We start from the raw sequence: 13,280 nt of genomic DNA, 5'->3' as shown, positions 1-13,280 counted from the left end.
AAAATCAATGTGGAATAAGATTGGATATATACTATACGCGTTGAAAATTTATTGGATCGATTAATTTGAATCTTATCATAGACCATATGAGATAAAATAAATTTTTAATTAAAGAAAAAAAAGTATATCATAGTACATCTTACTTTTTAATATAATATTTAAAAGTATATAATTATTATAATTTTAATCGTAAATACGATCGAAAAATATGTGTATAAAATTAATTTTCAGTTGGATTCTGATCTGATAGGGTTTGGGTTAAATTTTGAGTGAAGAACCAAAATTAAATAAAAAAGAATAAAGTAATGATTTTTAGGTTAATAACAACAAGAGCAACAAATGGGCCTGTGGGCTTTTCCCACTTGATCTATCAGCCAACAGATGATATAGAGCGATAGAACCAGAGGAAGCAACAGCAGTAAAAATGCTAAGAACAATGGCTCTACCATCCTCCTCTTCTTCTCCTCCTCTGAGCGTGTCAACGCAGATGAAGCAGCACATAAAACAAGATTCTTTTCGCCCACATTCTTTGAAGTTTTCTTCTATGCAGAAAGAAAACAATATCAATGATGATAATGTAGCCTCTTTCAATCAGAATCCGTCTAGAAGACTTGCTCTCCTAAAACTTGGTGCCGGTAAGCAACTTCAAGGCCTGCCCTTGCTCTCTTACTACAGTACTATTATCTGTAAACTGTAAATGGTTGTATATGTGATTGAATTATCTGTCTTGCTGCTGAGAATCCCAAAGAAGGGAAATGTAGAGGAAGTGTTTGATTTTTGTCTATTGGATAGTTTTTTTTTCCTCCTCTTTTTGGGTTTTATACAGTGAAGTGGTTCTAATAAACAGCGTGGTTCTGTTCATCTTGGTCTGTTCTTTCCTCACGGTTCATTGATGATTGCTTATCTTTTCCATGTTTTCTTGGTAATGAGCATTGCATAGATGGGTAGGAGTTCATAGAACTCGTACAACGTTACTGATGAGTTATTTGTGAATTACACCATAAATTCTAGAAAGGAATTAGAGATTTTGGTGACACTGTTATGCTTCTGATAAAATTGGAAGAGAGAGAAATAGTAGATAGTGCATAAGGATATATTAAGAATATATTAATCTTGGACGTTATGGTGAATTTCTTGTAATAATTTTGATGACTTTAAGTCACTCTGTAGTCTATAGTTCAGTCGAGCTTTATATACTTGCTTGAAGTTGATTTTCCTTCTGTGCTAATGGACTTGGAGTGGTTATCCAGCTATCCCTGAGTCCCACTTGTTGGGCGTAAGAGCATCTAAATTGTTAAGCGCAGATGAAAATATGATGAGACCTCGCACACCTCCAAAAATGGCACCAGTGAGCACAGCAGTTGCTGAGGAAAATCCATTAGAGTGGGTTAACAAGGACAAAAGAAGAATGCTTCATGTTGTTTATCGTGTTGGTGACTTGGAGAAGACAATAAAGTACACCTATTTGCTTCTTCATTTATGCCACAATTCGCACTTCTAATCCAATGATATTTACCCTATGGAAATGTGCAGATTTTATACTGAATGCTTGGGGATGAAACTATTAAGAAAACGGGACATACCAGAGGAGAGATATACAAATGCATTTCTTGGATATGGACCAGAAGATTCTCATTTTACTGTTGAACTTACTTATAGTAAGTCATCATCCTTTATCAATTTGTTTGTAGCATATGTTCAATTAGTATGGTCATAGTTTATGCACTCCTGTATTTTGTGGCTGTCACAATTTTGGATATTTTTCTTTTCTCCTTTTTTTTTCTAAAAAAATTATGTTAAATATGCAGATTATGGAGTTGACAAATATAATATTGGAACTGGATTTGGCCATTTTGGCATTGCAGTAGAGGATGTAAGTTCCTCTTTCTTGAACCTTTTAAGTAGAAGTGGCTGATTGATTTCCTTACGTAATTACCTTTATGCATTCTTTCTTTCAATGATTGAGATTTCAAACATCTGATGAAAGAAATGTTTTGACATTAGCTGTTCATTTTGGAGTTTGGACAACCTCATTCAGCTAATATTTGCTACTTCACCTCATTGGAAGTTGGATCCTTATATTGAACAATATGTTATTATACTTAAATCCTTTCAACTTAGGTTGCCAAGACGGTAAATCTTGTGAAGGCAAAGGGGGGCAAAGTTACTAGTGAACCTGGTCTTGTTGAAGGTGGAAGTACAATGAGTGCTTTTGTTGAAGATCCAGACGGTTATAAATTTGAGCTTTTGGAGAGAGGGCTTACACCTGAGCCCCTATGCCAAGTGATGCTTAGAGTGGGTGATCTTGATCATGCTGTAAATTTCTACAATAAGGTAATTAAACTTAATGCCTGTCAACAGCAGCTGCCACTGAATACTTTCTTCTTCAGCTGCATCTACATAAACTACCTGGAGTTCTGATATTTTTCTTTCCTGAATTTGAATTGAAGGCCTTTGGCATGCAGCTTCTTCAAAGAAGGGATTTCCCAGAATCGAAGGTAATTTGACACATGCCTTGCCAAAAATTTCTTTTCTTTTCTTTTCAAAAAAAAGTTCTGATTTTTTTTTTTTTTTTTACATCTGTGGAATAAATTGTCCATGTTAATCTAAGTTATGAAGCCACTGGTTTTTCTTTCCAAAAGTTTATGGTTTTCAATAATTCTTCTCTATGGAAGTCTTTCTCCTTGCCCTTCTGTCTATATGTGGACAATATATGTCACTCTATCTGATCTTTTTGTTATTTTGACATTTTCAGTATGCTGTAGCAATAATGGGGTATGGTCCGGAAGATAAAAATGCTGTGCTGGAACTGACATATAACTATGGGGTCACAGAATATGACAAAGGAAATGGTTATGCACAGGTGAATTCTTTGCCTGGCGCACAGTTCAATAATTTAGTTTATATGGCATCTATGTCATTTTTGGCAATGAACATCTTCTTCGATTCTGAATCTTATTATTTTACCAGATTGCAATAGGCACAGATGATGTCTATAAGAGTGCCAAAGCAATTGAGCTTTGTGGAGGAAGCATTATTCGTGAACCTGGACCTTTACCAGGGATTAATACCAAGATTACGGCATGCTTGGACCCAGATGGTTGGAAATCAGTATGACTTCTACTTTTTGAGGCTTTATCTTAAACTTTCACAATCCTCTACTTCATGGGTTTTTACTAAATATTTCTGATATAGGGTTTGCATTCATGTTTTAAAGATAACTGGAAACTTTTTTATAGATAATTGGCAAATGTAGAAGAAAAGACATCCGTTAGATGAGCATCATTTACTGTGTCCAGCAAAGTAAGAATAGGTTTCAATTCTAATAAGCTTTGAGCTTTTTGTAGAATTCTAGGTATCATTCTGAACTCAACCTTGATAGAGTAGACAAGGCTGTATTTGTTTCCTTAAATATTTAGTGGAGCATTTATCATTGCCATGTCAGCTGATGTTTCTTGTCTTTAACTGCGAACAATCAGTCAAACTTCTGCTTCAATCAATTGTTAGTTGTAAATTTTGAAATGAAGAAAATCAACTTAATATCAACAAGTTCTTCTCTTCTTTCATTTTTTTTTTATTTTATTTTTTTGATTGGAATTATGGCTAACCACATAAATTTGCTTTTGTCCCCTCTTTACAGGTCTTGGTTGATAATGTTGATTTTCTAAGGGAACTAGAATGATCAAAGTCTTTGGTGGCTTTATTCAATCCATGGGAAGATTCATAACAATTTTGTTGCTTTGGAATGTTGCCTTTTAGGAAATAACCATTTTCTTACAAGAAATATCCCATGCTAGAATGTGCTTCATTTGCCAATTTCATTCAGTAGATCCCTCCTTCATTCAGCTTTGTATATGACAAACAATTGTTATAAGCGCATTCTTATTTTTCAATTTTAAGAAAGTAAGAGATATAAAATTGCTTGTTAATCGCTTCAAAAGTTCAAAGGCTAGTTTTGCAGTAATTGAAAGTTGCCTCAGATTTTATATTGGTACAGCAATTCAGCAAATGCCGAATCCCTTCAGTCCACATCTGTTTCTCATTTCTACTTCTGCATTCAAACTCTACCAATCTTTCAGCTGTTTTTATCCCAAAGTATACTCTTTCCTCATTGCAGTCTTCTTTGTCCCTTCTGGGCCATGCTGGTATGTCTCTGTATACTCCAGATACTACACCTGTGATCACAGAATTGCTACTCAGTGGAGAAAGAGGTATTAGCCATGGATTTGAGAGTTCGCTTACATTTTTTCTTTTTTGTGAATGTTCCTGCCATGTGTTTACTTTTCATTTTCGCTACCACCTGTTTATATACATGTACAAAATTTAGTTGGCACTTGATTTTTCTGAAAGAATACAAACACACAGAAAAGTACTGTATCTGTTTCATTATATAGCTGAACATCCTGGATGTATTATTCATTTAAAGATAATTTCTATTTCCTTTTTTAACTTGAAATTTGCTGAATTCATTAATTTTAGTCATTTGAGTAGTCGTGTGGTTTAAGTGTCTCCTTGTTTACCTGCCAATTTGAATTGATGTTAAAAGAAACTTGCTTCCAGTGGAGATCTCCTGCCATCAACATTTACATGACGGTTAGTGCCAATTGCTTCTCTTTGATGGATTTTGGTAATGTGGTTTTACCTCTACATATGAATTCATATGGTATCAATGTTACAATATGTACCTTTTCTTGTAAGCTTGAGAAGTTCTCCCCCTCCAGCCACAAAGTTCAATGCTGCTAAGATGTTAGATTCTTTGCCTTCTTCACCCTTTTCCTCCACCAAAGCAAAGGCTGTACTTCCATGTCCCTTTTGCAGCCTCGCTCTTAGAGTGCTAGCTCCCAGTAAGGCTGTTCATGTAGATTTCTATTAGATTTAGATAATACTTATTGGTTAGTTATTGGAAACATTTCAAGCAAAATTACTGCTTCATTTTCTCCCCGCAATCTCATTTTAGCAGTTCAATTTGTATTCAAGCCTGACTTTATTTCAGACGCTCTTATTAGTCTACCTATAACCATGACTAATATTTTTGTCCATAGTTTCTAACAGCACCATTTAGTAAAGTTGTTTGCTTTGGCCAATTTGCTTGAGATTGAGTTAACTGAGCATATGATTTGAAGAAGTTTTCTGATACCTGTAGCTGCTCCGGCTGTTAGGGTAATGATATCTGCATTAGTCCTTGCATTGAGTGCAGAGTTGACAACCATTATGATTTGTTCACGATCAGCACCGATTTCCTCTGCAATTTCGATGCAGTAAGATGCTACTAGAGCTGCTGCTGAAGCCATTGCAGCTGGTTTTTTGGAATGAATCTTGTGGCAGCTTGAAGCTATTTCCTCTGACATCACATTTGAGGCAGCAAGAGCTGCAACAGCAGCAGCAACTCCTGCTACAGATACAGCTGCATGCAGTTGTGCATTATGAATTCTGATCTCCTGCTTCTTCCTCTCTTTTTGATCCTTCAACCATCTCCCCATTGTTCTCCCTTTAACTATGCTCTTGTATAGCTGCAGAATGAAGATAACAGCTGATACTGTTAATTACTTTCACAACAGTGAATAATGAGTTACCCAGTTTTGAACAGTTGTTGACTGGAAAGAATTTCTGGGTTGAGTGTTTGATGAAGTAAAAGATAGTTCCTGCACAGATTATAAAGCTTTTACAGGTAATATTTTGTTAAACAGTATATTAAATGCTTAATTCTCATGGAGACAGGCTTGAGTTCAGCAAGATTTTTATGACTTATTCTATTGAATTAAGGGAAAAGTATTTTAAAAAAAAATCATGCTGTTTCAATGGTTTTTCATTTCGGAATCTATAGTTGTCTTGAAAGTCTGAAATTTAATTTTATGTTAAAATAATACTTCGTAGTATCGTTCCATTAACAAACAACAATTTCTAGACCCTATACTTAGAATTCATATTATAAGTTACTATTTTAATTAAAAAAAAAAAAATTAAACCATAGACTATGAAATAAACCATAGACCTGAAGTAAACTACAGACCTCGAAATAAAAAATCTATGAAATACATTTTTGCACTTTTTTTTCTTGAATTAAACCTAGAGATTAATAAGGTGACATAGTTTACTGGGTTCCTATTACTTCTATTGCAGAAACGATATAATGTTTCCTTTACACAGTTGCAGATATGGACAACAATAATAACTAAGCCTTAATTTGAAACTAGTTGAGGGGAGCAGTTCTAGATTTGGACACAGTACATAAAATTTACAGCTTCTTGTCAACTTTGGGGCGTGTTGCCTGTTCCATCCATGTCTATAAAAACAAAGAAAACAAGAGATACCTTCATTTCTTCACTATCCTTTGGAGATATTGGAGGACAGCCGCTACGACCACTTGGTAACTGTTGAAAAAGCTGCAACACCCATATGCAAGCAATAAACAAAACATGACAAAAATATTCTCATAGAATGTGTTCAAACAGCGGCGGCCGCTTCACACAATCAATTGGATATTTTAGAAACCAAGCTAGGAGACATGAACACCCCCCCAACTGCTTGTTGTATAGAGCTAGAGCTAGAGGAGCTTACAGTTTCTTTAGCAGCTTGAGCAGAGAAACCAGATCTAGCAAGAAACTCCATGGACTCGACAGAAGTTTCAGGTGCATCATACGCAGGTTGCCAAAGAGCAGGATCATTTTCATCTGTGTTTTCCAGCTTTTGTAATAAGCTAGTTGTGCTGCTAGAGCTCACTGAATCACACAAACCCATGAAAAGAACATAATAAATTAGTGCACCATTTACATTAGAAAAGATAGCTAGCTTTGTAATAATCAAAAGCAGCTTACTTCTGAGCGTGCTATTTCTGCTAGGCTCGGACTCTTCTGCTCTTTGGTGTTCGGTGCAACTTCTAATGCTAAGAAAGAAAGCAAGAGCAAAGCTAATGAAGGAAAGGAGAGAGTTGGATATTTAACATGGGAAATTAAGTGAAGTTGCTTATTTCTTTTACGAGCAAATCCCAATTAGATTTTGAATTTTTAAAAAAATTATTAGTTTATTTCTATTTTAAATTATTTAATTAAAAAATTCATATATTTTATCAAATCAAACTCTTTAATTTTTTTTTTAATAAAATTTGAGTTTAAATCTGATTTGATTAACCGATTGTTTGCCCCAACTCTTCAAAGCTGCTTATTTGTCATCCACAACAATAGCTAAAGAGAAACTAGAGCACACCTTCAAGTCACTCGTACAAAGAAATCGCTGTTTGATCAATTCCCAATAATACACCAAAGAAAAAGGAGCGACAAAAAAAAAAAGAAAAAAAAAATAATGGTTGATTAAGGCACATAACTTTAAAGCTTTTTTTTTTTCTGATTTATTTTATTAAAACCTTTGATATTTTTTCACTTTTCAACTTGTCTTGTGTACCAAAAGGACCCTTTTGGGCTAGAAATGAAGGGAAACTTTGGCAGTATTTTCTATCACAATAACAAAAGTAAATAGTTTGACAGGAGTTTAAACATTTCTTAATTTGAGGTTTAGGCCATGACTCAAAAGTGAAAAATAATATCAGAATTTTCAGTATTTGTTTCTACTTTAAAACTTTTGCTTTAGCGAGAAGGAAGTTCGAGAATTGATGTGTATTCGAATTATGGGACTAGTAATCACCGATATAATCATATCAGTGACGTTATTGTTGATGTAATCAAGGAAGCAGCACCAAATTTACCTCTAAAAAGATCAGAAGTAATCAGAGCTATAAAGAGTACATTTTAAATTTATCAAGCGAGTAATATACTTTTAGTTATTGAATACTAGATATATTTTTACTTTGATCAGATTTCAAATGGTGAATGGAAAAAAAAAAAAAACACACACACATCTTATATATATAATTGCAATGTCTTACATCAACGTTCCAAAAGCATGGCTTTATAGAAAGATTAGAGGCTAGAATACAGAAAGCAACTTGATAAACTAAGATTTCACTTACAAATAAAGAACCCTAACCTTGCACCACACACAGAGCCACACCATTCAACTAGAAAAAAGAGTTTCCAATTAGAATCTAGCAAGAAAATCAAAATTCCAAAAAAGAAAAACCACAAACAAGGAGAAAACTACAAAAATTCTTTTATAACTATATAAACTAGAAAGCATGGCTATTATATTATAAGTCTCATTTAGCTATAGAGGAATAATTTTTATCTATTTCTAACTAATTATTATTTTTGAATCTTGAAATTCTCCAATAGCACGGTGACGGATTGATTATCTACTAAAATCATCCAACCAATCAAATTTTTAGAAAACAATCCCTCGTTAAATAGGCTAAATAGACAAAATAAAATACCGAAAGCAAAACAAAAAATAAACCAAAAGTAATCTAAATAATAAACTCGATTTTACTAATAGATGGCGAAAAAATTGAAGAATCGAGAGAAAATTCTATCATTATATAACTATATAGAGAATAAGAAAAATTTATAAATATATATATATATATAATTAGTAAAATTGAACCGTAAAGAAGACAAGAAAAGCAATCAAGATATCAAGCTCTATTTTACTAAGAGATTATTAAAAAATTAAAAGAATTGAGAGAAAATTAAGAGAATACAAAAATTATAAACAAATATATAATTATTCAACCATTAAATTTAAATTCTTGATAAGGTAAATATATTACAATTGACTAAACATGGGATTAAAGGGATGCTAGGGAAGTTCCAAAAACAATAAATAGCATAAGCTTTGAAGAATATAATGAAATTGAAGGCAGACCCCCCAACAAGAAGAGGGTATCTTACTCAAAATGCTTTTCATCATTACTGGAATTGTCATAATGCCTATCACAGTACCTTACCAAAGCAAAAGCACCCACTTTTCATAAACCCATTTCCTCCACAATTCAACATCCATGCTCATCCATAAAGGCTACATCGATATTATTCATCCATAAAGGCTACATCAATCTTTTGTAATTATAAATAATATTTATATAAATGCAATTGGCAATTGCCCTTATTTAGATCCTCTTTGCACAGTGGAGCCATTCTATTGATTTTTTTAGAAAAGAAAAAGAAAAAAAGAACTCAATTTAATGATTAGAATTTCATTCCCACCATGCTCCCCTGTTTTCTGGAGCATTTTCCAAATATCAATCTTCAGCAACTAAGAACAAATCTCTGTTCCTTATTATAGAAAAGAAAAAGCAAAAACCCATGAGTGCTCAACATTGTCATGGGATTGACCCATTCAACCATAAAACTTTTAAAATTTTGAAGTTTCATTTTCGATTATTTCAATTTATTTCGATTAAAAACTGTTGAAAAAATAGGGTAAAATAATGAAATCTGAGTCGTGTTGAACACTATCCTTAAAGATTTATTTTGTAATCCCTGGGATTAAACAGGTTCTTCTGGGATTTAATTTCCAAGATCAGAACAACAAGAATTTATCTCTAATTTATCGCCTAGCAGAAAACACAGAGAAGGGAAAGAATAAGGTCGAAAAATGGGAGTTATTATCTTTGTAAAGATGGAGACTATTTATAGTGGAAAAACCTACCGTTATATATAATTATAAAAATCTTGAGATAATATAATAAAATCATAACGGTCAGATTTAATATTATATTTAAATATGATAAATAAAATATTTAATGACCATAAAATCTTCAATGACCATAAAATCTTTAATGACTATAAAATCTTCAACTACCATAAAATCTTTAATAACTATAAAATCTTTTTGAAATTTAAACTAATTATACAACAATCCCCCACAGATTTCAAAAGATTTTTCATTGTTGGATTTAGAAATTTAGTATATATGTTTCGAATCTGGTATCTTTTAGACTATAAACCAGACCTAGATTAATAAGACTTAACATACAGAGTAATTGGTGAAACTTTTGTTTCTATGAATCAAAAATACTTTTTTGTATGCTAATATCTCATCAATTTCATAACATTCCACAGATCTTGTTGTCAACGTTGTTTTGCACTAATAGGCCATACGCGCACCTGGTAGTTCATAAGTGCTATAGAGATTATGCCACAATCTCATAGAAGCAGCCCCACTTCATACTTATATAGGTGATATCATCAAGTGTATACTGCAATTTATACACCACCCATAAGGGATATGAATATCATTAAGAGCTTCCATCTCATCCTCTCATTAATGCAGTCTACCACTTCTCACACCATAGGAAAGGATAAAAATAAATAATGCTAGCAGAACTAACAAGTGACTTGTTATTATCTATATGAACCTTTTTCATGGGATCTCAAATCACAAAGGTTGGGTTTCCATCACTGTTAATTTCAAATTGGCTCAAGTCTCATTCCCCTCGATGTTTCATCTATTCTCCCTAAAGGTTTAGTCAGAGTATTGGCCAAATTCACTTCTGACTTCACATAATCAATGGAAATAGTTTCATCATTCAGCAGCTGCTTAATAACATTATGTCTCAGACGAATATGTCTATTCTTACCATTGAAAGTTTTATTCTTCGCAATGGCTATTGCCGCTTGGCAATCACAACGCATTGATACAGATGGTGTTAGTTTTATTCCCAACGAAATATTTGCTAAGAATTTTCTTAGCCACTTAGCTTCAATTCCAGCTAATTCAAGAGCAATAAACTCTGATTCCATTGTGGATTTAGCAATGATATTTTGTTTGGTTGATTTCCATGTAATTGCACCACCTCTTAAAGTGAATACATAACCACTAGTAGATTTTATCCCATCTGAATCTGAAATCCAGTTAGTATCATTGTATCATTCTAATACAGCTGCAAATCCACTATATAACATACCATAGTTCATGGTACCTCTCAAATATTTCATTAGTCTAACTAATGTAGCCAAATGATTGTTATTGGGATTATATGTATACCTACTCGTCTACATACAGCATAAGCTATATCAGGTCATGAGAAATTGATTAAATGCAGCAGACTCCCAATGATTTGTGCATATTCAGATTGAGCAACATAGTCACTTCTATTTTTCTTTAATTGACAGTTAGGATCATAAAGAGTACTCACTGGTTTGACATTGAAATATCCAAACTTCCTTAGAAGCTTCTCAACATAATGCTCTTGTGATAGCATTAGACTATCGTTCTTCTTTATGATTCTAACTCCCAAAATCATGTTTGCCTCTCCCATATCTTTCATATCAAATTTAGAGGCAAGGAAAGCTTTTGATTTACAAACTATATCATAACTTGTACAAAAAAATAAGCATATCATCCACATATAAACAAATAATCACAGATTCATTATTTATACGTTTTGTATATACACACTTATCAACTTCAACAGAGGTAAAACTATCATTCAATAAAACTTGATCAAATTTCTCATGCTACTGTTTGGGGGCTTGTTTTAAGCCATATAATGATTTAAGAAGTTTGCAAACTTTATTTTCTTGACCAGAAATAATACAACCATCAGGTTGTACCATATAAATTTCTTCTTCCAAGTCTCCATTTAAAAAAGCTGTTTTAACATCCATTTGATAAATAACAAGTTTATGTATAAAAACTAAAGCAATTAATACTCTAATAGAAGAAATTATGTCTCAGGAAGCTAAAGCAAGTTTATGTATAAAAGCTAAAGCAAACTTCTAAACTTGAGTTTATAAGTTTCAGCATAACTTATAAACATGCAATCAGAAATTTTTAAACCTATTTTTCATTTTTTAGGATCAATAAGAATTATTTTAGCAAGACACCCCACACTTTTAAATATTTTAAGTTAGGTGTATAACCTTTCCAAAGTTTATAGGGTGTTTTATCAGTTTTCTTATAGGGTATCCTATTTTGTAGATAACAAGCAGATAATAAAGCTTCCTCCAAAGGTTATTAAGTGATGAGAAACTTATTAATAAAGTATTCATAATTTCTTTTAATGTTCTATTTTTTCTTTCCGCTACTCCATTGGATTCAGGTGAATAAGGTGGAGTAAATTCATGAATTATTCCTTCTTTTTCACAAAAGTCATTAAATGAGATATATTCTCCACCTATATCTGATCTAATCATTTTTATTTTTCTATTTAATTGATTTTCTAATTCAACTTTATATAATTGAAACTTATCAAATGTTTCATCTTTATTTCTAAGTAAATATACTTTAGTATATCTAAAATAGTCACCACTAAAAATTACATAATTTTTTTTTCACCTCTAGTTATAGTTTGTTTTAAATCCTCTAAATATGTGTGTATTAAACTAAACAATTCAGATTCTCTATGTGTAGTTGAACATGGTTTTTTTTGTTGACTTGGATTCTACACAAATCTCACATTTATTTAAACATGTATTACCAGTATCAGATATTACATTTTTTTATAAGAAGCACTAACATGTCCTAATCTAGCATGCCACAAATCAAAAAAATCAAGTAAGAAAGCACAAGAAGATACATTTCCATTTGTTATTGCAGAAATATTGAGAACAAAGAGTCCCTGATTACAATAATATTTTCCAATAAAATTATCAATTTTTGTCAGTATAAGTTTGTCTGACCCAAAGGACACCTTAATCCTAGTATTTTCCAATAGAGCTACAGAAATTAAATTAGCTCTCATATTAGGTACATAAAGTACTTCATTAAGTGCCAAGATCTTGCCAGATGTGAGTTTGAGAAGAACTTTCTCTTTACCAAGGACATTTGCAGTCCTAGAATCACTTAAATACATATGTTCTTTTCCTTCCCCACCGTAGTGTAGGAAGTAAACACATTTCTGTTTGTACAGATATGTCTAATAGCACCATAGTCTACTACCCATTCTTGCACATTAGCTAAAAGAAAAGTTTGAGAAATGACCGCAACAATAATGTCATATCTTTTAACTAAATTCACTTTTAGTTTAGGAGGATTGCCATTTATCACTCTTTTCCTGAGGTTCATGATGACCCGGCTTACCACATACAAAACAATATCATTTCTTTTTAAATGTGAGATTATTAAACTTAGGTTTGTAATCAGATTTCTTATTTTCGTACCTGTTATTTGATTTGTGCACTTTTCTTGTACAAAATTTGCTCTTATAGCTAACATTCTCGGCAGTATATTTCAGGTTCATTGAATCCCATATTTCCTTAACTTCCTTGTAGGAACGATAGTTGTCAAAGAGATCGTTAAAAAGAGTACTAATAATTGTATACCTACATATCTTATTAGAACAGACCTAGATTTCATGCAACTTTGGATTAACAGCAGGTACAAGTCTTGATTCTGTGAGTGCCGAAGCAACACCATACATGTCAAGTATTGAAAAAAATTCTCTC

At 32.5% G+C, this 13,280-nt stretch overlaps 2 protein-coding genes across 3 annotated transcripts; one reads left to right on the top strand and one right to left on the bottom strand.

Moving 5' to 3' along the window:
* The first annotated feature begins 398 nt into the window (after window positions 1-398).
* On the top strand, window positions 399-3,929 carry LOC110604306 (probable lactoylglutathione lyase, chloroplastic). Of its 2 annotated transcripts, none has more exons than XM_021742476.2 (9): window positions 399-635; window positions 1,305-1,455; window positions 1,534-1,658; window positions 1,809-1,873; window positions 2,122-2,334; window positions 2,451-2,498; window positions 2,756-2,863; window positions 2,971-3,111; window positions 3,641-3,929. In XM_021742476.2, the coding sequence occupies exons 1-9, from the start codon at window positions 425-427 to the stop codon at window positions 3,680-3,682; spliced, it is 1,104 nt and encodes a 367-aa protein (XP_021598168.1). In that variant the 5' UTR covers window positions 399-424; the 3' UTR covers window positions 3,683-3,929. The 2 variants fall into 2 exon arrangements, with proteins under 2 accessions (XP_021598168.1, XP_021598167.1); XM_021742475.2 differs by having other exon boundaries at window positions 402-635; window positions 1,251-1,455.
* A 2-nt stretch (window positions 3,930-3,931) lies between these two features.
* LOC110603272 (VAN3-binding protein) lies at window positions 3,932-6,936 on the bottom strand (the record flags this gene model as incomplete). Its single annotated transcript, XM_021740971.1, has 8 exons — window positions 3,932-4,175; window positions 4,243-4,300; window positions 4,521-4,570; window positions 4,686-4,850; window positions 5,138-5,510; window positions 6,312-6,383; window positions 6,559-6,719; window positions 6,816-6,936. Coding segments are annotated over 8 exons (1,233 nt in total), but the record flags the coding sequence as incomplete, so codon positions are not given.
* Window positions 6,937-13,280: the final 6,344 nt, after the last annotated feature.

This window comes from Manihot esculenta, chromosome 16 (genome assembly GCF_001659605.2).
Source record: "Manihot esculenta cultivar AM560-2 chromosome 16, M.esculenta_v8, whole genome shotgun sequence".
Classification (NCBI taxonomy): Eukaryota; Viridiplantae; Streptophyta; class Magnoliopsida; order Malpighiales; family Euphorbiaceae; genus Manihot; species Manihot esculenta.
Note: the sequence above shows the minus strand (reverse complement) of the source record. Positions and strands in the feature narration are given on the sequence as shown.